This window comes from Tamandua tetradactyla, chromosome 9 (genome assembly GCF_023851605.1).
Source record: "Tamandua tetradactyla isolate mTamTet1 chromosome 9, mTamTet1.pri, whole genome shotgun sequence".
In the NCBI taxonomy this organism is placed as follows: domain Eukaryota; kingdom Metazoa; phylum Chordata; class Mammalia; order Pilosa; family Myrmecophagidae; genus Tamandua; species Tamandua tetradactyla.
This window is the reverse complement of record NC_135335.1, coordinates 37,099,828-37,125,241: the sequence shown is the minus strand read 5'-3', so window position 1 is coordinate 37,125,241 and position 25,414 is coordinate 37,099,828. Positions and strand designations below refer to the sequence as shown.

At 37.5% G+C, this 25,414-nt stretch overlaps 1 protein-coding gene across 7 annotated transcripts in view; it reads right to left on the bottom strand.

Moving 5' to 3' along the window:
• Positions 1–568: 568 nt before the first annotated feature.
• Positions 569–25,414, bottom strand: part of TAMM41 (TAM41 mitochondrial translocator assembly and maintenance homolog) — a 76,337-nt gene continuing 51,491 nt past the window's right edge. For 5 of the 7 annotated variants that reach the window (XM_077116519.1, XM_077116521.1, XM_077116529.1 and 2 more), the window contains one exon: positions 6,269–6,626. In XM_077116519.1, the coding sequence (XP_076972634.1) occupies positions 6,550–6,626 (77 nt within the window). In that variant the 3' untranslated portion in view covers positions 6,269–6,549. Of the gene's footprint in view, positions 1,344–6,268; positions 6,627–25,414 lie in introns of those variants that run through there. The other 2 variants (XM_077116520.1, XM_077116526.1) reach the window with 2 other exon arrangements.

Genomic DNA, 25,414 nt, shown 5'->3' with positions numbered 1-25,414 from the left:
TTTACAAATTGATTAGGGCCCAGGACCTGGCTATTCTGCAGTCATGTCTCCACTGTGTAAATTGTGCTGAAAAGTTTTAAAAATGAAGTCATGCCAGCATGCTGTTGGGAGGGTGTGTTATCCCATTTGATTTGACTGGTGATGACTTGAGCTTTTAATTTTTTACTGATAGCTAATCTAGCTCTAAAAAGGGTTGGCCACCTCCAGAAACGATCTGAGGGGATGTCAGGATTACTACTACTTTGATTTCATACTGAACATTTGGATAAATGATGTCTTCAAGGTCACATAGTAATTTGCATAATGGAAACTTGACTCTAAGAATTATAGTGAGAAGAGCAGACTACAAAGTGAGAATATTACACCCACCTGGCAGGATTATTGTAAGGAAACGGGTACAATTTATCTAAAGGTTCAGGTGTACAGTAGGTGTGTAAACAGTGTTGCCTTCTTTCCTCCTCTGGCTTCAAATCCAGAGCTCTTTCCATTGCAACACACTGTCTCTGGATCACTGGAATTCATCAGAGGGAACATGATACATAAGCCTTATGATTGATAAAATACAACCATTGTCATATTTAAAAATCTGTATTTTAATTGGGCCCTCACGCCAACCTTTGCAAGGTAGGTATCCCCACTTTACCCAAGAGGAAACATAGCTTCTTGGAGGACAAATGTTTTCCCCGGGATCCCTCAGTAGAGGAGTAGTAGGGTGAGGATTTGAACCCAGGTCTGACTGCTGCAAAAGCCATACCTTTCCCATTAAACCAAGTCACTTTCTAAGTTGATAATTATGCTTTCAACAGTAACAAGCATAGAAAGAATATGTTATTCCTTTGGAAGTTAATACTGAGTGTCATGTATTTGAGAACTAGAAAGTGGGAATGCTTTCTCTTCTGTCCTGCAAAAAAAAGTAGAAACTAAGAAGAGTGTCAGCCATACACTCCCATATCTAAAGTTTACATGCTGACCTGATTGGAACTTGTTTAGTAAATATTTTAGAAATACACATATTTTGCAATTATAAATAAGTCAAACATTTAAAAAATTCTCATTCTTATACTGGAAAGAAATCTCATGCTTTTTTTTTTTTTTTTTTGCCTTGAATAAAAATATCTGGAAAACATATGTGTATTGTTCTAGTTAAATAAAACCATTGACATCTTGAAATTTTTGGTAGCTGTGACTGTACTCCTAATAAACATAGGGAAAATATTATCCTTAAATCCTTACTGACATGCTGAATTAGAAATGGGTCACCTATCAGTGAGTTCACTTCAATTTGCTGTATATTCTGAAATAGCTCCAACATTTGAAAAACAAATTATTTTCAGCATCTGGTCCTCCTTAAAAGGAAATAAAAGAAAAATTATCTTTGAGTTAATGAGGTTCTGTTAAACAACTAGAATGTACTTACAAAAGAAGAAACTTAAATTGAACCATCTGTTGTAGAGGATCAAATCAGGTCTAAAGAGGTATTTAAATCACAATGTAAATGAACTTGATTAAAAATTTCCATCAATGTCTTTGAATTAAGACTTTGATTAGAACCTTATTCATTTGGTTTCAATCAATGTTTCAATATTTAAAAAGTTGCAATTGGCCAAGGAGCGGGGGAAAAAGCTCAAATTCTACAAGGCCAGGGAGGTAATATAAACCAGTTTGGTTTATATATATAGTTTCCTCACCTGTAAACTGAGGATGATGAAAACATACACCTCATGGTACTGTTAGGAGGATTAAATGGGATAATGTTTGTGAAAAAGCATTCAGAAGGGCATTTTTATTGCTAAGGCTGTGCACAAATCATAGCTATTGTTATTGTGTAATCTTCTCCCAATTGCCTTCTTTGAATGACATCATCAAGTTTGAATAAGCTATTCTTTCACACGCCCCTTGACACACCCACAACCTTTTCTCTTCCCCATTTGTGATGAAGCTAAGGCATCTGATAAAGTATCAAAGCATTATCTAAAGAGAAAACTAAAACAAAATGGGATTTTCTTGCTTCATTGCTTTCCTCAATAAACCATCATGAAAGTTTATTATATGCAAGGTACGATTTACCATGGCAGCCATGAATATAGGTCTTGCCTGCCATCAAATGAAGAGAGAAACAGTCTTTTTCCCATTTCAGAAAGAAACCTAGGTACAGGCTGCCTGAAAAGGTCTATGATAAGCATTATCCAAAGGAAAGCTAACATGAATCATATATGTAATTTTTAATTTTCTAGTAGGCACATTAAACAATTAAAAAGAAACAGGTGAGCTTAATGTATTTTATTTAACCAATGGATCAAAAATATTATCATTTCAATATATAATCAATATTTTAAAATTATTAATGAGATATTTGACACTCTTATTTTCATTGAAGTCTCCACAATCTGGTGTATATTGTATGGTCGGTACATCTCACTTGGGACCAGTCCCATTTCAAGTGCTCAACAGCTACATGTGCCTAGAGGACACCACCTCAGACAGCAATCTTTGGAGAAAAATGCTAACATTAAATGCTTAATATTTGATGGTCTTCTCTGTTACTGAGGTTTTGAGAATTTCCAGCTGAACAAGGTCTGGAAGACCCTCTGGACTTCAGCACCATTTAGACTCTGCTTCCAGGAATGGCCACGACCTTGGGGTTGACTGCTGATGGCCCATAGCTGAGTCCCTTAGTGGGACCTGCCATCAGCCAAAGGAAGTCATCTCACTCACAGGTATGCACCCACAGCCCCACGGTTGTTACCATGTAGTAAGGCCTGGCCGCCTTGCTTCAATTTGGGACAATTCTGAATTGCGGAACCAGCTCTAGAGCTTCCATTTAGAATTGGCTGAGGCCTCTACTGCAACTTCTCCCCATGCCTGGTCCTGGCTCCCTCACTCTCTTACAGGTGTTGTCTCCAAGAGAACCCCTGACAAATCTGCACACACATGTGGTCAGTCTGTTTTCCAGGAAAAGTAACATCTGTGGGCCTCTTGCCAGATGACTGGCTACATATCTGGAAGAAGGGAGGAACATGTGCAATGAGTACAAATTCTCTCTTAAAAGTTCTCCTGGGTTTAGGAAGTATACTTGTGTCTCCAACTTCTATAGAAGAATAGTGAGAAACTTGGCCCTCGGTATATGAATAAGGTGAGATGTGACTGATTGTCACAAGGGCCCACTGTTTCTACCCTGCTTCCTCGCCCACCAGGGTGAGGTCTGTAGAGGTTCAATGTAAGGCACCCAGCCACATCTCCATCATCCACCTCTCATCTCTGAGACAGTAATACCAGTTCTGGGGCTGGTTGAAGGATCCCACCTTCAGTGCAGGGCTGAAAGTAGTGCAGATAATATCCAGGTATTTCCTGGCATAGCAGGGAACAAAGGGAGTGTCCTTTGATTTGTGTCTATGTTCCAAAATCTAGTTTGGCTTCGAGAGAGGCAGCTCTGTCTGGTTCCCTAAAATGAAACCCAAAATTCTAAGGCAAAAACAAAAACAACCTTATACCTCGATCTCTGTCAGCTCCTTATTTTGCTAACCTTTATGCCTTTTCTTACTTGGACTTTCTACACTTACTCAACTCCTGCCACTTCTTAAGAGACCATCTCAAAGGCCATCTTCTCTATGAAACTTTTCTTACTTTTATTTTTAAACAGCCTGAGATGTTTTTCACCTACATTCACAGTGTTGTATATCCACCATCACAGTCAATTTTAGCACATTTTCACTACTCTCAAAAGAAACCATGTTACCCATCAGCAGTCACCTCCCAATCCATCCCCGCCCTAGACAAACACTAATCTGTTTTCCATCTCTGTAGATTTGCTTATCTGGACATTTCATATAAATGGGGTCATACGATATGTGGCCTATTTGTCTGGACTCCTTCACTTAGCATAATGTCTTCAAGGTTCATCCATGTGGGGCTTGTATCAGTACTTGATTCCTTTTTATTGGTGAGTAATATCCCATTGTATGTACCATGCTTTGCTTACTCATTCATCTTTGGTGGACATTTGGGTTGCTTCTGTGTTTTGACTATCATGAATAATGCTGCTATGGGTATCTGTGTACAAGTTTTTGTGTGGACATGTTTTCCATTCTCTTGGTTATATACCTAGGGTAGAATTGCTGGGTCATATGGTAACTCATATATTTAACTGAAGAACTGCCATACAGTTTTCCAAAAGAGCTGTACTATTTTACATCCCCAGAAGCAGTTTATGAGGGTTCCAATTTCTCCATATCCTCACCAACACTTGTTATTATGACTTCTTGATTACAGCCCTCTAGTGTACGTGCTGTGGCATCTCATGATTTTGATGCATTCCCCTCATGGCTAATGATACCGAACACCTTTTCATGTGTTTATTGGCCGTTTCTTTGGAGAAATGACTATTCATGTCTGTTCTAGTTTGCTAGGAGGTTGAAAGAAGATACCATAAAATGAGTTGGCTTTTAGTAATGGGAATTTATTGGCTTATGAGCTTACAGTTCTGAGGCCATGAAAATGTCCAAATCAAAGCATCAATGAGACGATACCTTCTTGCTGAAGATTGGCTGCCAGGGATCCTGGACTCTTGTGTGACATGGCAAGGCACATGGCATCTGCTGGTCACTCCCTTCTCTTCAGGACTCTTTGTTGCTTCCAGCTTCTTGCTTTCATGGTTTTCTCTCTCTTTGTCTGAATTTCATTCTCTTGTGAAGGTCTCCAGTAAGAGGATTAAGATCCACCCTGAATGAGGTGGGTCACATCCTAAGATCCTACTGACCAGAAGATCCACAGGAAAGGATTAACTTTAAGAGCACACTTTTCTGGGGTACATACAGCTTCAAACCATCACAGATGTCCTTTGCCCATTTTAAAATTTGACTGTCCTTATTATTTAGTTGTAAGAGTTCTTTGTATATTTTAAATATATCAGATACATGATTTGCAAATATTTTCTCCCATTCTTTAGGTTTTTTTCAGTTTCTTGATGGTATCCTTTGAAGCACAAGTTTCAAATTTTGATGATGTCCTGTTTAAATCTTTTGTTGCTTATGGTTTTGGTGTCATGTCTAAGTAACCATTGCCTAGCCCAAGGTCACGATTTATTCTTTTACTTTTTTCTTCTAAGAGTTTTATGGTTTTGCTCTTACATTTAGGTCTTTGATTAATTTTGAGCCCATTTTTTTTTAATGTAATGAAGTAGGAATATAACTTCATCTTTTCTCTGTGATTATCAAGTTGTTCTGTCACCACTTGTTGAAAAGACTATTCTGTCCCCATTTAATTGTCTTATCAAAAACCAACTGACTACATGAAACCTCTTTTGACCCTCTCAACTAAATCTGATATTTCCTAATTTATCAATTAGGACAGGCTAAGTAACAAGTGGTTCCAAAATCTCAGGTGCTACAACAACAAATGTTTGTTTCTCACTCATGCTAAGTGTCCCCGATGGGTAGGATGCAGCTCTGATCCATGTGGTCTTTGCTCTAGGACTCAGGTTGATGGAGGAGCCTCTGTGTGGAATACTGCCAGTCCTGTGGCGGAGGTAAAATCATACACTCGGGGCTGACTACAAAGTTTCTGCTAGAAACTTACATGTCCAGTGTGGGACAGAAATCCTAGAATGAGCTGAGACTCAGCATCAAGGGATTGAGAAAAACCCTAGAATGAGCTGAGACTCAGCAACAAGGGATTGAGAGAACCTTCTCGACCAAAAGGGGGAAGAGTGAAATGAGACAAAGTGTCAATGGCTGAGAGATTTCAAACAGAGTCGAGAGGTTATCCTGGAGGTTATTAAGTAGATATCACCTTGTTGTTCAAGATGTAGTGGAGAGGCTGGAGAGAATTGCCTGAAAATGTAGAGCTGTGTTCCAGTAGCCATGTTTCTTGATGATGATTGAACAATGATATAGCTTTCACAATGAGACTCTGTGAATGTGAAAACCTTATGTCTGATGCTCCTTTTAGCTACTACATCAACGGAAGAGTAGAGCATATTGAATAAGGATAAATAATAGGGGGAACAAATGTTAAAATAAATTCAGTTTGAAATAGTGGTAAATGAAAGCGAGGGGTAAGAGGTATGGTACGTATAGTTTTTTTTTTTTTCTCTATTATCATTTTATTTCTTTTTCTAAATCGATGCAAATGTACTAAGAAATGATGAATATGCAACTATGTGATGATATTAAGAATTACTGATTATATATGTAGAATGGAATGATTTCTAAATGTTTTGTTTGTTAATTTTTTTTAATTAATAATAAAAAAAAAAAGCAAATGTACACTCTATTATGTCTGTGACTCTTATGTACCTGGAAACTCCAGACCCTGGTTAAAGCTCTTAGAAAAGCAGGATTCAGATGGTTTTATGTATAAAGGCTAAGCTCTCAACAAAGATATTTTGGTCCCCTTCTGGATAAGTGTCTGATGCATACATTTCAAAAGTAAGTATTATACATGAGGGTGTCTCCAAAACCAAGCAATGGGTTAAGAAGCAAACACTGTTCTGTCAAAAAGGATCAAATATTTTATTCATCTATACATACCATATATAGAAGAACAAGAAAATTAGGATGTTTTACTTAACCATCCTTTCCACATTTTTTGCAATTTCAATGAACTATAAACCACCGATTTCTTCATGCCTAAAAGAGAAAAAGAAAAGAAGAGAAGGTGAGAAAATTGAGGCTTGTTGAGTGCATGCTCTGGCTATAGTTTATGAAATAGTCTGACCACAGATTTGTCTTTGGAATGGAGCAGTGCTGGACTGGTAGAGTTTGGAGACTCTGACAGCTAAAGTTTACTGAAGGTCACCTGTGGTGAATGTGTGTGTGAGGCGGGGTGGATGGACTCTGATTTAAGCTACTATTGAGTGATATAGAGCCAAAGGTGCCTGAGTTGCTGGGATCAGTGAATCTTTCGAGTTCTGAGCATACTGGCAGCCTCTGAATGTAGAAGCCCTTTTAAAAGGAGGAGAAGGGCAGGACAAAAATAAGATGCGGTAAACAAGCCTGCTGGACCTTCTTTCTTTATCCCAATGCCTAATAGTTCCAACCACCCCTGATTTGGTGCTTTTGTGTCACTATACATGCTGCTTATCTCCCTAGAATGAATGCTGTTACCATTACTTTTCTACCTTGGAGACTCCAAATCCCTTTGAAATTTCTTCTCCAAGAAGGGCCTTCTTTGACTCTGCAGGCTGATTCAGGTACTGCTCCTCCAAAGCCCCCAGCACCTGTGCCTACCTCCATCACAACATTTCCTGTCCCATACAGCATCTGTCAGTTTACCTAGCTGTCCCTCGGCCTACACTGGGAACTTCTTGAGGAACGGGCACTGCCCTGCTCATCTCTGTTTCCCTGTCACCTGGTACAATATTCAGCACACACACGTTAGGTAGTCAGTAAACGCCTTTGAAACGACTGAGCCAGTGTGCCTCCTTCAGCTATCTAACCTTACATTGCTTCTGTCTACTTAATCACAAGTGCATAAAGAAGCCAGAGAAGGGGTTCTCAGAAGTTTCTGGGAAAAAAATAAAAGGGGATCAAATGCGTGGGTTATTTGTCACAGCTAACAGGATTATACATGCGTACAATATTATGGATTTGTCTTCTTTTGTGTGGAGATGAGATCACTTAGTCTGTGTTTTAGGGTGTGGCCCAAAGAACCAGACAGTCCCTTTCACCATGAGATCCAAACTGTAGTCTGTGCTGCAAGTCTAAAATACATACCCATGGCAGTGGACATTAGTAAGCATGCTGACAAGGAAACAAGGTTAGTTTTGGAGACTCTTGGCACTGCGGTTTGAGTGACTGCTTAAAAATACCAGGCCCTGTTACCTGTAAGCTGCCTAATCTACTTAGAATCTCTGAAGGGGCTACTGTGGGCAGTGGCAGGTAAGAAAACAGGCTAAATCCTTAATGAATACTTACTTCTAGATACTCTGGCCTGGCTTGTCTACCAATTAACTACTTGCAAATTGACTCAGCCAAATCAAGAAACTCAGAGCTCCTTTACCTACCTCCACCCCTTTTAATTTTCTCCCTAGAGCAACCACTCTGGTCAACCTCACCCATTTGAGCATTGAGACTGGAAACTTATTATGTAACTGCTTTTTGAAATTCCAGCCAGAGTCAATCCAGAGACCAAGCAGAATACAGGTAGCTGCACATAGCAAGGTTCAATAGAGCAACCCCAGGGCACTGAGTCACAGCTAGAGGAAGATGCATCGACCATGATAATTCTCAGCTCAACTTTAAGAAACTGAATCACAGACTCCATGGGGTTCAAACAACTAAAATAAATACGTAAGTACACGAGCATTACCATGTAAGCTTTTTTTTCCCTGCTCTTGGATAGAAATTTCCCTTGACTTGTCTCTCCCTTGGATGAGTCTGCCAGAGAAGTATTCTCAGAAAGCTTTTTAACAGGGATTGTGTCAGAAAGAGTACTGGAGTAGGAGTCAAGAAATCTGGGTTCTAATTCCAGCTGGGCCACAAACTTAAGTGTATGATTCCCCCCCTCTCTTATGTGCAAAATAAATAGGTTGGTCTAGATCAGGGTTCTCTAACCTGTGACCCAAAAACAGACTTTGATGTTGGTCTGCGAAGTCCCTGAAACTGTAGGAAAATGTGACGTGGATGGGCGTAGGTGTACTTCTGGGCAAAAGGGCTAGAATTTTGTCAGATTGTCACAGGAATCCAGGACTTGCAAAAAGTTAAGAACCAACATATCAGAACCAAGGGTGCTTTTTGCCTTAGTAATGTAATTTTAACAAGGGCAGAGGATTTATACCAGATGTCAAGACTTATTATAAGCCTAGCAGAATATCTGCATGAACTTAGAGCAGGCAAAAGACTTTAAAACAGAACACAAAAAGCTGTCGACCATAAAGGATAAAATTGCTAAAGTGGACTGGCTAAAATTAAGAACTTTTCACCAAAAGACACCATTAAGAGAGTGGGAGACAATTTTTCTATTATGTATATCCAACAAAGGACTTGCAACAAGAAGATAAAAGGAATTCAACAGGAAAATGGCAGACAACCCAACAGATAGTGAGCACAGGACTGGACTAGGCACCTCACAAAGAGGATGTGCAAATAAACATGAAAAGTGCTCCACTTCACTTGTCATCAGGAAATATAAATAAAATCCCAACATTATACCACCTCTCACGTACCAGACTGCCTGAAGTGAAAAAGACACATAGTATCAAGTACTGGTCTAGGAAGTGCTGCCAAAGGAACCCTGCAGTAGGAGTGCAAATTGGTAAATGGTTTGATGGTATTTACTAGAGTCCAACATTCACCTATTTTATGACCCATAATTCTACTTCTAAGTATATACCTAACAGAGACGCACACTTATGTTCACCAAACAATAGATAAAAAAGCATTCATAGTGGCTCTACTTGTAATAGCCCCAAACTAGATACAACCCAAGTATCCTTCAACAACAGAATGGATAAATTCTGGTATATTGATACAATGGGATACTACACTGCCAGAGAAGAAATAAACTACTGCTAACTCTCAACAACTTGATGAATCTCAGAGATGTTATAAGTGAAAGAAGCTAGACACAGCAGTACATATGATTATATTTATACAAGGCTCAGAAACAGACAAAATAGAACCACAATGTTAAAGCATGGTAGTTACTCTTGGGTTGTGAATGGACGTGAGGCCTGAGGAACTTCTAGGGTGCTGCCGCTGTCCTAATTCTTGAAATGGATGCTAAATCCATGAGTGGGTTCAGTTTGTGAAAATTCACCAAGTTTACGATTTGAGCACTTTTCTGTTTATATGTTATACTTCAGTTAAAAAGCTTAAAATCCTCTAAATACTTCAGTTAAAAAGCTTAAAATCCTCTGATTAGTGGAGATATTTCTTACTTCGACAAGATTTAGAATCTTTCATTTCTTCAGTCACACACTCAACAAATATTTAATGAGCAAGCCCCTCACACATGCAAGATGCTGAGTTCTTCAATCACCAAGGCCTGGTCACTCTAAATAGGGTCGAATCTCTTTTCTGTGTCTGGCATGGGCTGCGTTCAGGATATTGTAAGTTCTCACCTGGCTGACTGCATCCATATCTAATCAATCTCCCTAGCAATGGCTTTATCTCCCTTCAATCTGATCTCTTTTCTCTAGCTGTAATGATCTTTCTACCATCCTTCAGTGGCTTCCCTCAGCCCTCAAAATAAACTCAGAATTTCTTAACATGGCTATCAAGGCCTTCCCTTTTCTGGTTCCCAATTACTTCTCAGTCTGATCATTAAATATTCCCATTTCCAATCTTCCTATGCCCACAGCAGAATACACAGACTTTTCTATTTCTCTCTAATCAAGAAATAGAAAAAGTGGCCAGCTCAGATTATGAGTTTGCTTAACTGGTCTTTTGTTATTGGTTGAAGGCATGATACAATCAGCTGCTATCAGGAGAGGCGGTACAACCAAGTCCAGGAAAGCACTACTGTTAGTCTTTCTCTACTCCTAAGCTGACTGGCTTCAGCTGCTGACCCGCTTACCCTGATCAGAACTATGTTACCCTCCTAACAGTAGGGTCTAAGAGAAGTCAGCATTTTCTAAATAATCAACTCCCAGGCTAAAAGAAAAGAAAAATAACTTTGGCTTTGGAAGCATTTCTGAGCTCATATCTGAATACCTGATAGTCAGAAAATACTGAGGGAATTAATAAAGACAGAGCATCTGAAGAGAACACACTGCTGTGTTGTCTGATATTGTTTTATCCAAAGGGTGATCCTCTGAGCTGGTTATATATGCCCCACTTCCATCTTTTCCAGGAATAAACTGCAATTTAGGTCTAGGCTCACCCAAGTTTATGAAGCACCTATGAGGGACCATGCAATGTACTGAACACTCTCATTTAAGCCTTGGAACGCTTGGGGAAGCAGTGTTAGCATCCCCACAATTTCAAAGAGAAACTGATTAACATATACCAAGGTTATAGAATAAAGAAGTGTATAATCACAGCTGCAAGCCCTAAGTGTAGCTCCTTCTGTTGGTTGTTTCCCTGGATTTAACCGAATTTGAATACAAAAAGGTATTCCCCCCCTAAGGGTCTGAACCTCTTTTTATAAGCCTCAGGATAAGTAAGATGTTGCAGAGACAGGAAGTGACAATGGCTATAAAGGAATAAAAATTAGGCCAAATATATTGGGTTTTTCTCTCCCTGCAGACGATACATGGGCTGGCTGAAAAACTGAAAGGAGATAGAACTTTGGAGATCTAAAAGAAGGACCTAGCAAAAGCCAGGCAGAACAACAGCAGCAGCTACCCTAGTAGGTCAAAAGGACTTCTAAAGATCAAAGCATGTGAGGAAAGAGGAACGGTGAGGCAGCTTGCTGTGAGAACAGAAGAGAAAGAAGTAGGTAAACCCAAACTTCAGTGCCTGGCCAGCATGGCTCATTCCCTCCAGCTGGACATCTGGTTAATTAGCTACTGCCATTTGAATATGACTGTGTCAAGAGGTAGGTTTTAAAGATAGGTAAGGAAAACTGTATAACTTTTAGGGAATGATGCTAGAAGAGGAAAACCAGGCACGGTGCTAGATACTTTCATATATCCTAAGATACATTTCACAACCTGGTGGGGCACGTACAATTATCCCTATGAAATTAAAGCTCAGGTAAACTAGGTAACTTGCCCAAGTCACAGACATTAAATTTCAATTTATTTTTATTTTTATTTTTTTTTTTACATGGGCAGGCACCGGGAATCGAACCCGGGTCCTCTGGCATGGCAGGCAAGCATTCTTGCCTGCTGAGCCACCTTGGCCCTAAATTGAAATTTGAACCCTAGTCCGGGGCTCACAGACCCTTGTGCTTTGCCGTATGCTGATTGTTACAACCCACTACCACCAGAAAGCATGTGTAAGCAGGCTTGCAGAATTTAAAGGGGAGCTCATCACTTTTCACAGTGCAGGTTACATAAATTCTGTTACTCTGAATAATCCAATAATCCAATGGCATCATTAGGAGCGAAAGGGAAGCAAGCAGTAAACTCTCAGGAAGCCCAGCAAAGGGCCCTCTGCAGCCACCAGGAAACCTGGGGCTACAGTTCTGTGAGGTAGGACCTACTGCCCTCTACTGGCCACTGTAAACAACGAGTGGATGGAGGATCTAAGTTTCATTTCAGGTGGTGTCAAGCATGATGATGGATTTTTAAACCTTTTATTAGGAAAAAATTTCAAATGTATGCAAAAATAGACACAATAGTCTAAAACACATTCACGTACTCTTCACAAAACACATTCATATACTCTTCACTCAGCCTCAATAATTTGTCAACTCATGGCCACTTCCCTCTCCTACATATTACCATCACACTAACCCAACATCCTATCATATTTTAATTGTAAATATTTTAGTATATATCTCTAAAAGAAAAAGAACTTTATAAAAACATAACAATATCAGTATCACAACTCAAAAAATTAATAATTTCAATAATTCCTTATAGCAGGTGAAGCTAAAACTCAAAATAAGCAAATTCTCACGCCTTTCCCAAGGAGGATCATGACAAGGGAGCTGCAATCATCAAAACACAGATTAACACTGTGAACCACCCAAGCAGACAAAAGCTCCTCATCTTCAGTCTTGCCAGGATAAATGAGTAAGAACATAGATTACATAAATATCTTAATTGGAAACACAGAGCTATGAACCTTCTATTGATAGGAAAATCTCTGGCTAAGCTGCATTTGCATATGTGCTATCGAATCCTTGCCGAATCTTTGGCTGAATCTTTCCAGAAATTCGGGAAGGCAACACTATATCCCTGGGGCCAAAATGCTGGGATGGGATTCCAGACAGCTGGGCTGTGAGATGCTGAAGGGGGTGACCATACCTTCTCCCCCGCGATCTGAGTTCCAGGAATCAGAATTAGGCTGAAAGATCACTCTTTTTTTTTTTTTTTTTAAAGGAAAGACAGAGAGAAGGAAGGAAGGATAGAAGGAAGGAAGGAAGGAAGAAAGGGAAACATCTTTAAACATTTTCCTGTTTTTATTGTATTCCGTTTCTCCGTTTTTGTTACATGGGCTGGGGCCGGGAATCGAACCGAGGTCCTCCGGCATAGCAGGCAAACACTTTGCCCGCTGAGCCACCGCGGCCCGCCCCTCACTCTTCTTTTTTGAGCTACCTCTGTGCCACTTCAAATTTTTCTACTGAAAATGTCTATTTACACATCTGTCACCCTTCTAGATTATGAGCTCCTTAAAGGTGAACGGCGTTGTGCTCAACTTTGTATCCTGAGTGGCTTGCACATAAAAGATGCTCAGTACATGGTTAAATGTGATGTGAAAACCTTATGTCTGATGCTCCTTTTATCTATAAATATACCATTCGGCTATTTTTAAAAGCAAAAATGTTTACAATCCTATAGAATGTTTTAAAAAATATTCTGTACTTTTTATTCTATTGTTGTTACTAATGTGTATGGATATAGATATATCCATATCTATTCTGACCATACCAAGTATCAAAAAGAATGTAGGAAAAATTAGAATTCTCATATACTGCTAGAGGGACAATAAGGCACTACAACTACTTTGGAAGTCAATTTGGCAATATCCAATAAAGATGGGGATCTAATCTGTAACTAGGTGTCTACTTAGGAGATACCATCTTGCGCTGCCTGTGCACAAGTAGGCACAGGTAGGCAATATTGTTTTGAAATCAGAAACAAACCAACTGCCTACCGACAGAGGACTGATGAATCAATTGTGGTATATTAATGCAAGAGAATACTGCACAACAGTTAAAATCAATCGACTAGGACTACACACAACATGGAATACAAAAACAATGCCAAGGGCAAAAAGCAAATAGCAGTATACCATTCAGCTATTTTTAAAAGCAAAAATTTTTACAATCCTATAGAATACGTTTTAAAAAATATTCTGTACTTTTTATTCTATTGTTGTTACTAATGTGTATGATATAGATATAAACTATATTTATCTATCTATAAATTTTTTATTGTACACTATAATATATATACAAAGCAAAGAAATAAAAAGCAATAGTTTTCAAAAACAAGTAGTTACAGCCAGGGTTGTTTTTGATTCTTCTGTTTGCTTGCTTTCCTCCTCACTCTGATAGGTTTTAAACTCTTCCCTTTATCTTTGGTTTTAAAATTTCATGATTATTTCTTGTTATGTAGGTTTATTCAGTTATTGTGAATACTGGATATTCAGTGAGTGCCTTAAATCTTTTTTTAAATTTAATTTATTTTGTATTATCAAACCAAAACCACATACAAACATTCCAAGTAAGGTATACAATCAATGTCTCATAATGTCATCATATAGTAGTATATTCATGACCATGATCATTTTTTAGAACATTTGTATCACTCCAGAAAAAGAAAGAAAAAGAAAAAACTCACACATACCATATCCCTTACCCCTCCCTCTCACTGATCACTAGTATTTCCACCTACTCAACAGATTTGATCATTTGTTCCCTCTACTTTTCTTCTATACCCCTTACCACTCCCTTTCATTGTTCACTAGTATTTCAAACTACTCGATTTATTTTAACATTTGCTCTCCCTATTATTTATTTATTTTTAATCCATATTTTTTACTTATTCATCAATATCATACATAAAAGGAGCATCAGACATAAGGTTTTCACATCACATAGTCATATTGCGAAAGCTGTATCATTACACCTTCATCTTCAAGAAACATGGCTACCGGAACACAGCTCTACAGTTTCAGGCACTTTCCTTTAGCCTCTCCAATACACCTTAAACTAAAAAGGGGATATCTATAAAATGCATTAGAATAACCTCCAGGGTAACCTCTCAACTCTGTTTGAAATCTCTCAGCCTTTTATTTTGTCTTTATTTTCACACTTTATTTTGTCTCGTTCCTCTCTCTCCTTGCTTTCAGTCAAGAAGATTTTCTCAATCCCTTGACCCTGAGTCCCAGCTCATTCTAGGATTTCTGTCCCACATTGCCAGGGAGGTTTATATCCCTGGGAGTCATGTCCCACATAGAGAGGGGGAGGGCAGTGAGTGTGCTTGTCATGTTGGCTGAGAGAGGGATAGGCCACATCTGAGCAACAAAAGAGGTTCTCTGGGGGTGACTCAGGCATAATTTTAAGTAGGCTTAGCCTATCCTTTGTGGGGTTAAGTTTCATATGAACAAATCCCAAGATTGAGAGCTCGGCCTATTGATTTGGTTGTCCCCACTGCTTGCAAGAATATCAGGAACTCTTCAAAGGGGGAAGTTGAATTTTCCCCCTTTCTCGCGATTCCCCCAAGGGGACTTTGCAAATACTTTATTCAGTGTTCAAATCACTCTGGGATTTGTCAGGGCATCACTCTGGATAAACCTTCAAAATCTCAGGCCCTATTCAAGGTTCCATGTACTTATGGTGCTCAATTAACCTGTCCACACAAGCTATATTAGGAAATGCACTAGTCAAAATATAAACTTTGTACCAAATAAACATTTTTTCTTTAGTCTCACACATAAGTTGAAGTTTTAAAATATGATTTACCACTTATTTTCAACACCTTGCAATACTGACATTCCTTTGTTCTTCCTCATGCAAAAACATTTTTTAATTTGTACATTTAGTTACTACTCTTGTCCACTCTAGGCATTCCTAGATTATACCAGCTCAGTCTTTATCATCTATCTTTCCTTCTGGTTTCACTTGTGCCCCTGACCTTCCTCCCTCTATCATTCTCACATTCAGCTTCATTCAGTGTACTAACATAATTGTGCTATAATTTGGTAGTATTTTGATATCCATTTCTGAATTTTTACAATCAGTTCTGTTGCACAATCTGTATCACTTCAGTTCCAATTACCCAAAATCTACCCTATTTCTATCTCTTGATGACCTCTGTTCCAGCAGAAATTCTACAAGTTCATTCATTAATGTCAGTTCATATCAGTGAGACCATACAGTACTTGTCCTTTTGTTTCTGGCTAATCTCACTCAGCATAATGGCCTCAAGGTCCATCCATGTTGTTATATGCTTTATGACTTTATTCTGTCTTACAGCTGTGTAATATTCCATTGTATATATATATATATATATATACCACAGTTTGTTTAGCCACTCGTCTGTTGATGGACATTTGGGCTGTTTCCATCTCTTGGCAATTGTAAATAATGCTGCTAAAACATTGGTGTACAAATGTCCATTCTTGCCCTCATGTCCTCTGAACAGATACCTAGCAATGGTATTTTCGGATCATACGGCAATTCTATACTTAGTTCGGCAATTCTATAAAACGCCAAATTGCCTTCCACAGCGGTTGTACCATTTGACATTCCCACCAACAGTGGATAAGTGTGCCTCTTTCTCCACATCCTCTCCAGCACTTGTCATTTTCTGTTTTATTGATAATGGCCATCCTGGTGGGTGTGAGATGATATCTCATTGTGGTTTTGATTTGCATCTCCCTAATAGTCAGGGAAGTTGAGCATCTTTTCATGTGCCTTTTGGCCATTTGTATTTTGTCTTCTGAGAAGTGTCTGTTCATGTCTTTTGCCCATTTTGTAATTGGGTTGTCTTTTCGTTGCTGAATCGAACAATTTCTTTACATATTCTGGATACTAGACCCTTATCGGATATATCATTTCCAAATATTGTCTCCCATTGTGTAGGCTGTCTTTTTACTTTCTTGACAAAGTTCTTTGATGCACAAAAGTGTTTAATTTTGAGGAGTTCCCATTTATCTATTATTTTCTTCAACGCTCGTGGTTTGGGTGTATGATATAGGAAACCACATCCTATTATAAGATTTATAAGATATTTCCTTACATTTTCTTCTAAAAGTTTTATGGTCTTAGATCTAATGTTTAGGTCTTTGATTCTTTTTTTTCTTTTTTTTATAATATGGGCAGGCACCGGCAATCGAACCCAGATCTCTGGCATGGCAGGCAAGAACTCCACCACTGAGCCACCATGGCCCGTCCTCTCTGATCCATTTTGAGTTAATTTTTGTATAGGGTGTGAGATATAGATCCTCTTTCATTTTTTTGCATATGGATATCCAGTTCTCCAGGCACTATTTAATGAAGAGACTGCTCTGTTCCAGGTGAGTTGTCTTGACTGTCTCATCAAAGATGAATTGTCCATAGATGAGAGGGTTTATATCTGAACACTCTATTCAATTCCATTGGTCGGTATATCTATCTTTATGACAGTACCATGCTGTTTTGAATACTGTAGCTTTGTAATATGCTTTAAAGTCAGGTAGTGTGAGACCTCCAACTTCATTTTTCTTTCTCAGAACATTTTTAGCTACTCGGGGCACCCTGCCTTTTCAGATAAATTTGGTTATTGGTTTTTCTATTTCTGAAATGTAAGTTTTTGGGATTTTAAGTGGTATTGCATTGAATCTATAAATCAATTTAGGCAGAACTGACATATTAACTATATTTAGTCTTCCAATCCATGAACACGGTATGCCCTTTCATTTATTTAGGTCTTCTGTGATTTCTTTTAGCAATTTCTTGCAGTTTTCTTTGTATAGATCTTATGTATCCTTAGTTAAATTTATTCCTAAATATTTTATTCTTTTGGTTGCAATTGTAAACTTAATTTTTTTGACTTCCCCCAGATTGCTCATTACTGTGTATAGAAACACTAAACAGTTGAGTGTGGACCTTGTAACCTGCCACTTTACTGTACTCATTTATTAGTTCTAGTAGTTTTGCTGTGGATTTTTCAGGGTTTTTGACATACAGTACCATATCATCTGCAAACAGTGAGAGTTTTACTTCTTCCTCTCCAATTTTGATGCCTTGTATTTCTTTTTCTTGTCTAATTGGTCTAGCTAGAACTTCCAACACAGTGTTGAATATCCATGGTGACAGTGGACATCTTTGTCTTGTTTTTGTCTTTGTCTCAGTAAGGTAAAAAGAAGAAAACTTAGATATGACATATAAAATCCAAAAGGCAAAATGGTAGAAGAAAATACTGTTATTCTAGTCAGCTTTTCAGTTTTTCTACATTGAGGATGATGTTAGCTGTGGGTTTTTCATATATTCCCTTTATCGTGTTGAGAAAGTTCCCTTCTATTCCTATCCTTTGAAGTGTTCTCAAAAAGAAAGGATGTTGAATTTTGTCAGATGCCTTTTCTGCATCCATTGAGATGATCATGTGGTTTTTCTGCTTTGATTCGTTGATATGGTGTATTACATTAATTGGTTTTATGTTGAACCATTCTTGCATACCTAGGATGAATCCTACTTGGTCATGGCGTATAATTCTTTTAATATGCTGCTGGGTTCGGTTTGCAAGAATTTGGTTGAAGATTTTTGCATCTATACTCGTTAGAGAATTGGTCTGTAATTTTCTTTTCTTGTAGTATCTTTGTCTGGCTTTGGTATGAGGGTGGTGTTGGCTTCATAGAACGAGTTAGGTAGCCTTCCTTCCTCTTCCATTTTTTTGAAGAGTTTGAGCAGGATTGGTACTAATTCTTTCTTGAATGTTTGGTAGAATTCACAGGTGAAGCCATCTCGTTCTGGACTTTTCTATTTTTGGAACTTCTTAATGACTAACTCAATTTCTTTATTTGTGATTGGTTTGTTGAGGGCGTCTATTTCTTCTTGAATAAATGTTGGTTGTTCATGCCTTTCTAGGAAGCTGTCCATTTGATCTACATTATCTAGTTTATTAGCATAAAGTTGTTCATAGTATCCTCTCATTACTTCCTTTATTTCTGTGGGGTCAGTGTCTCCTCTTCCATTTCTGATTTTATTTATTTGCATCCTCTCTCTTCTTCTTTTTGTCAATCTTGCTAAGGGTCTATCAATCTTATTGATTTTCTCATAGAACCAACTTCTGGTTTTGCGATTTTCTCGACTGTTTTCATGTTCTCCATTTCATTTATTTCTGCTCTAATCTTTGTTATTTCTTTCCTTTAGCTTATTTTGAGGTTAGTTGCTGTTCTTTCTCTAGTTTTTCCAAGTGGACAGTTAATTCCTCCATTTTTGCTCTATCTTTTTTTTGTGATATAGTCATTTAAGGCAATAAAATTTCCCTCTTAGCACTGCCTTTGCTTCATCCCATACATTTTAATATGTTATGTTTTCATTTTCATTTGCCTCGAGATTTTTAATGATTTCTCTTGTAAGTTCTTCCTTGACCCACTGGTTGTTTAAGAATGTGTTGTTGAGCCTCCATATCTTTGTGACTTTTCTGGCCCCCTGCCTATTATTGATTTCCAACTTCATTCCTTTATGATCTGAGAAAGTGTTTTGTATGACTTCGATCTTTTTACATTTATTGAGACTTGCTTTGTGACCTAGCATATGGTCTATCCTTGAGAATGATCCATGAGCACTTGAGAAAAAGGTGTATCCAATGTCTGTTAAGTCTAGTTCATTTATTGTATTATTCAAATTCTGTTTCTTTATTGATCCTCTGTCTAGATGTTCTGTTCATAGATGAGAGTGGGGAATTGAAGCCTCCAACTAGTATGGTAGATGTGTCTATTTCTCTTTCCAGTGTTTGCCTCATGTATTTTGAAGCACTCTGGCTCGGTGGATAAATATTTATGATTGTTATGTCTTCTTGTTGAATTGTTCCTTTTATTAATACATAGTGTCCTTCTTTGTCTCTTTTAATTGTTTTACATTTGAAGTCTAATTTGTTGAATATTAGTATAGTTACTCCCACTCTTTTCTGTTTGTTGTTTGCATGAAATATCTTTTCCCAATCTATGTTTATCCTTGGGTCTAAAATGCATCTTCTGTAGACAGCATATGGATGGGTCCTGTTTTTAATCCATTCTGCCAGGCTATGTCTTTTGATTGGGGAGTTTAATCCACTAACATTTAGTGTTATTACTGTAAGGACAGTATTTTCTTCTACCATTTTGCCTTTTGGATTTTATATGTCATATCTAAGTTTTCTTCTTTTTACCTTACTGACAGTCTTCACTTCTACACTCTTCTCCACACCTCTCTCTCCTGTCTTTTCCTATCTGTCTCTAGTGCTCCCTTTATTATTTCTTGCAGAGCGGTCTCTTGGTCACAAATTCTGTCAGTGATTTTTTGCTCTGAAAATGTTTTAATTTCCCCCTCATTTCTGAAGGACAGATACAGAATTCTGTCAGTTTTTTTGGCAGTTTTTCTCTTTTAGTATCTTAAATATATCATACCACTGTCTTCTTGCCTCTATGTTTCTGCTGAGAAATCTATGCATAGTCTTATTGGGCTTCCCTTGTATATGATGGATTGCTTTTCCCTTGCTGCTTTCAAAATTCTCTCTTTCTCTTTGACATCTGACATTCTGATTAGTAAGTGTCTTGGAGTACGTCTATTTGGATCTATTCTCTTTGGAGTACGCTGCACTTCTTGGATCTGTAATTTTAAGTCTTTCATAAGAGTTGGGAAATTTTCAGTGATAATTTCCTCCATTAGTTTTTCTCCTTCTTCTCCCCTTCTCTTCTCCTTCTGGGACACCCACAACACTTGTGCGCTTCATGTTGTCATTCAATTCCCTGAGTCCCTGCTCATATTTTTCCATTCTTTCCCCTATATTTTCTTTTGCTTGTTGGATTTCAGATGTTCTGTCCTCCAGTTCACTAATCCTATCTTCTGCTTCTTGAAACGTAACATTGTAGATTTCCATATTTTTTTTTAGCTCTTCTACTGTGCCTATCATTTCCATAAGTTCTGAGATTTGTTTTTTCAGACTTCTGATTTCTTTTTCTTTGTCTCTTGCCTTCTTTGTATCCTCCCTCAATTCACTGACTTGATTTTTTTTTCTTTTTTTTTTATTAATTAAAAAAAGAATTAACAAAACAATTAGAAATCATTCCAATCTACATGTACAATCAGTAATTCTTAATAACATCACATAGTTGCATATTCATCATTTCTTAGTACATTTGCATCGATTTAGAAAAAGAAATAAAAAGACAACAGAATAAGAATTAAAACAATAATAGAAAGAAAAAAAACAAAAAAAAACAAAAACAAAAAACCTATACCTCACATGCAGCTTCATTCAGTGTTTTAACATAATTGCATTACAATTGGGTAGTATTGTGCTGTCCATTTCTGAGTTTTCATATCCAGTCCCGTTGTACAGTCTGTATCCCTTCAGCTCCAATTATCCCTTCTCTCTTTTTTTTTTTTTTTTTAGTTAACGGAAAAAAAGAAATTAACCCAACATTTAGAGATCATACCATTCTACATATGCAATCATTAATTCTTAACATCATCACATAGATGCATGATCATCATTTCTTAGTACATTTGCATTGGTTTAGAAGAACTAGCAACATAACCGAAAAAGATATAGAATGTCAATATAGAGAAAAAAATAAAAGTAATAATAGTAAAATCAAAACAAAACAAAACATAACAAAACAAAAACCTATAGCTCAGATGCAGCTTCATTCAGTGTTTAACATGATTACTTTACAATTAGGTATTATTGTGCTGTCCATTTTTGAGTTTTTGTATCTAGTCCTGTTGCACAGTCTGTATCCCTTCAGCTTCAATTACCCATTGTCTTACCCTGTTTCTAACTTCTGCTGAACTCTGTTACCAATGATATATTTCAAGTTTATTCTCGAATGTCCATTCACATCAGTGGGACCATACAGTATTTGTCCTTTAGTTTTTGGCTGGATTCACTCAGCATAATATTCTCTAGGTCCATCCATGTTATTACATGGTTCATAAGTTTATCTTGTCTTAAAGCTGCATAATATTCCATCGTATGTATATACCACAGTTTGTTTAGCCACTCTTCTGTTGATGGAGATTTTGGCTGTTTCCAACTCTTTGCAATTTTAAATAATGCTGCTATAAACATTGGTGTGCAAATGTCCGTTTGTGTCTTTGCCCTTAAGTCCTTTGAGTAGATACCTAGCAATGGTATTGCTGGGTCGTATGGCAATTCTATATTCAGCTTTTTGAGGAACCGCCAAACTGCCTTCCACAGTGGTTGCACCCTTTGACATTCCCACCAACAGTGGATAAGTGTGCCTCTTTCTCCGCATCCTCTCCAGCACTTGTCATTTTCTGTTTTGTTGATAATGGCCATTCTGGTGGGTGTGAGATGATATCTCATTGTGGTTTTGATTTGCATTTCTCTAATGGCCAGGGACATTGAGCATCTCTTCATGTGCCTCTTGGCCATCCGTATTTCCTCTTCTGAGAGGTGTCTGTTCAAGTCTTTTTCCCATTTTGTAATTGGGTTGGCTGTCTTTTTGTTGTTGAGATGAACAATCTCTTTATAAATTCTGGATACTAGACCTTTATCTGATATATCATTTCCAAATATTGTCTCCCATTGTGAAGGCTGTCTTTCTACTTTCTTGATGAAGTTCTTTGATGCACAAAAGTGTTTAATTTTGAGGAGTTCCCATTTATTTATTTCCTTCTTCAGTGCTCTTGCTTTAGGTTTAAGGTCCATAAAACCGCCTCCAGTTGTAAGATTCATAAGATATCTCCCAACATTTTCCTCTAACTGTTTTATGGTCTTAGACCTAATGTTTAGATCTTTGATCCATTTTGAGTTAACTTTTGTATAGGGTGTGAGAGATGGGTCTTCTTTCATTCTTTTGCATATGGATATCCAGTTCTCTAGGCACCATTTATTGAAGAGACTACTCTGTCCCAGGTGAGTTGGCTTGACTGCCTTATCAAAGATCAAATGTCCATAGATGAGAGGGTCTATATCTGAGCACTCTATTCGATTCCATTGGTCGATATATCTATCTTTATGCCAATACCATGCTGTTTTGACCACTGTGGCTTCATAATATGCCTTAAAGTCCGGCAGCGTGAGACCTCCAGCTTCGTTTTTTTCCCTCAAGATACTTTTAGCAATTCGGGGCACCCTGCCCTTCCAGATAAATTTGCTTATTGGTTTTTCTATTTCTGAAAAATAAGTTGTTGGGATTTTGATTGGTATTGCATTGAATCTGTAAATCAATTTAGGTAGGATTGACATCTTAACTATATTTAGTCTTCCAATCCATGAACACGGTATGCCCTTCCATCTATTTAGGTCTTCTGTGATTTCTTTTAGCAGTTTTTTGTAGTTTTCTTTGTATAGGTTTTTTGTCTCTTTAGTTAAATTTATTCCTAGGTATTTTATTCTTTTAGTTGCAATTGTAAATGGGATTCGTTTCTTGATTTCCCCCTCAGCTTGTTCATTACTAGTGTATAGAAATGCTACAGATTTTTGAATGTTGATCTTGTAACCTGCTACTTTGCTGTACTCATTTATTAGCTCTAGTAGCTTTGTTGTGGATTTTTCCGGGTTTTCGACGTATAGTATCATATCGTCTGCAAACAGTGATAGTTTTACTTCTTCCTTTCCAATTTTGATGCCTTGTATTTCTTTTTCTTGTCTAATTGCTCTGGCTAGAACCTCCAACACAATGTTGAATAATAGTGGTGATAGTGGACATCCTTGTCTTGTTCCTGATCTTAGGGGGAAAGTTTTCAATTTTTCCCCATTGAGGATGATATTAGCTGTGGGTTTTTCATATATTCCCTCTATCATTTTAAGGAAGTTCCCTTGTATTCCTATCTTTTGAAGTGTTTTCAACAGGAAAGAATGTTGAATCTTGTCGAATGCCTTCTCTGCATCAATTGAGATGATCATGTGATTTTTCTGCTTTGATTTGTTGATATGGTGTATTACATTAATTGATTTTCTTATGTTGAACCATCCTTGCATACCTGGGATGAATCCTACTTGGTCATGATGTATAATTCTTTTAATGTGTTGTTGGATACGATTTGCTAGAATTTTATTGAGAATTTTTGCATCTGTATTCATTAGAGAGACTGGTCTGTAGTTTTCTTTTTTTGTAATATCTTTGCCTGGTTTTGGTATGAGGGTGATGTTGGCTTCATAGAATGAATTAGGTAGTTTTCCCTCCATTTCGATTTTTTTGAAGAGTTTGAAGAGAATTGGTACTAATTCTTTCTGGAACGTTTGGTAGAATTCATATGTGAAGCCATCTGGTCCTGGACTTTTCTTTTTAGGAAGCTTTTGAATGACTAATTCAATTTCTTTACTTGTGATTGGTTTGTTGAGGTCATCTATGTCTTCTTGAGTCAAAGTTGGTTGTTCATGTCTTTCCAGGAACCCGTCCATTTCATCTAAATTGTTGTATTTATTAGCGTAAAGTTGTTCATAGTATCCTGTTATTATCTCCTTTATTTCTGTGAGGTCAGTAGTTATGTCTCCTCTTCCATTTCTGATCTTATTTATTTGCATCCTCTCTCTTCTTCTTTTTGTCAATCTTGATAGGGGCCCATCAATCTTATTGATTTTCTCATAGAACCAACTTCTGATCTTATTGATTTTCTCTACTGTTTTCATATTTTCAATTTCATTTATTTCTGCTCTGATCTTTGTTATTTCTTTCCTTTTGCTTGCTTTGGGATTAGTTTGCTGTTCTTTCTCCAGTTCTTCCAATTGAACAGTTAATTCCTGCATTTTTGCCTTTTCTTCTTTTCTGATATAGGCATTTAGGGCAATAAATTTCCCTCTTAGCACTGCCTTTGCTGCATCCCATAAGTTTTGATATGTGGTGTTTTCATTTTCATTTGCCTCCAGGTATTTACTAATTTCTCTTGCAATTTCTTCCTTGACCCATTCGTTGTTTAAGAGTGTGTTGTTGAGCCTCCAGGTATTTGTGAATTTTCTGGCATTCTGCCTATTATTGATTTCCAACTTCATTCCTTTATGATCCGAGGAAGTGTTGTGTATGATTTCAATCTTTTTAAATTTGTTGAGACTTGCTTTGTGACCCAGCATATGGTCTATCTTTGAGAATGATCCAAGAGCACTTGAGAAAAAGGTGTATCCTGCTGTTGTGGGATGTAATGTCCTATAAATGTCTGTTAAGTCTAGCTCATTTATAGTAATATTCAGATTCTCTATTTCTTTATTGATCCTCTGTCTAGATGTTCTGTCCATTGATGAGAGTGGGGAACTGAAGTCTCCAACTATTATGGTATTTGTGTCTATTTCCCTTTTCAGTGTTTGCAGTGTATTCCTCACGTATTTTGGGGCATTCTGGTTCGGTGCATAAATATTTATGATTGTTATGTCTTCTTGTTTAATTGTTCCTTTTATTAGTATATAGTGTCCTTCTTTGTCTCTTTTAACTGTTTTACATTTGAAGTCTAACTTGTTGGATATTAGTATAGCCACTCCTGCCCTTTTCTGGTTGTTATTTGCATGAAATATCTTTTCCCAACCTTTCACTTTCAACCTATGTTTATCTTTAGGTCTAAGATGTGTTTCCTGTAGACAGCATATAGAAGGATCCTGTTTTTTAATCCATTCTGCCAATCTATGTCTTTTGATTGGGGAATTCAGTCCATTAACATTTAGTGTTATTACTCTTTGGATAATATTTTCCTCTGCCATTTTGCCTTTTGTATT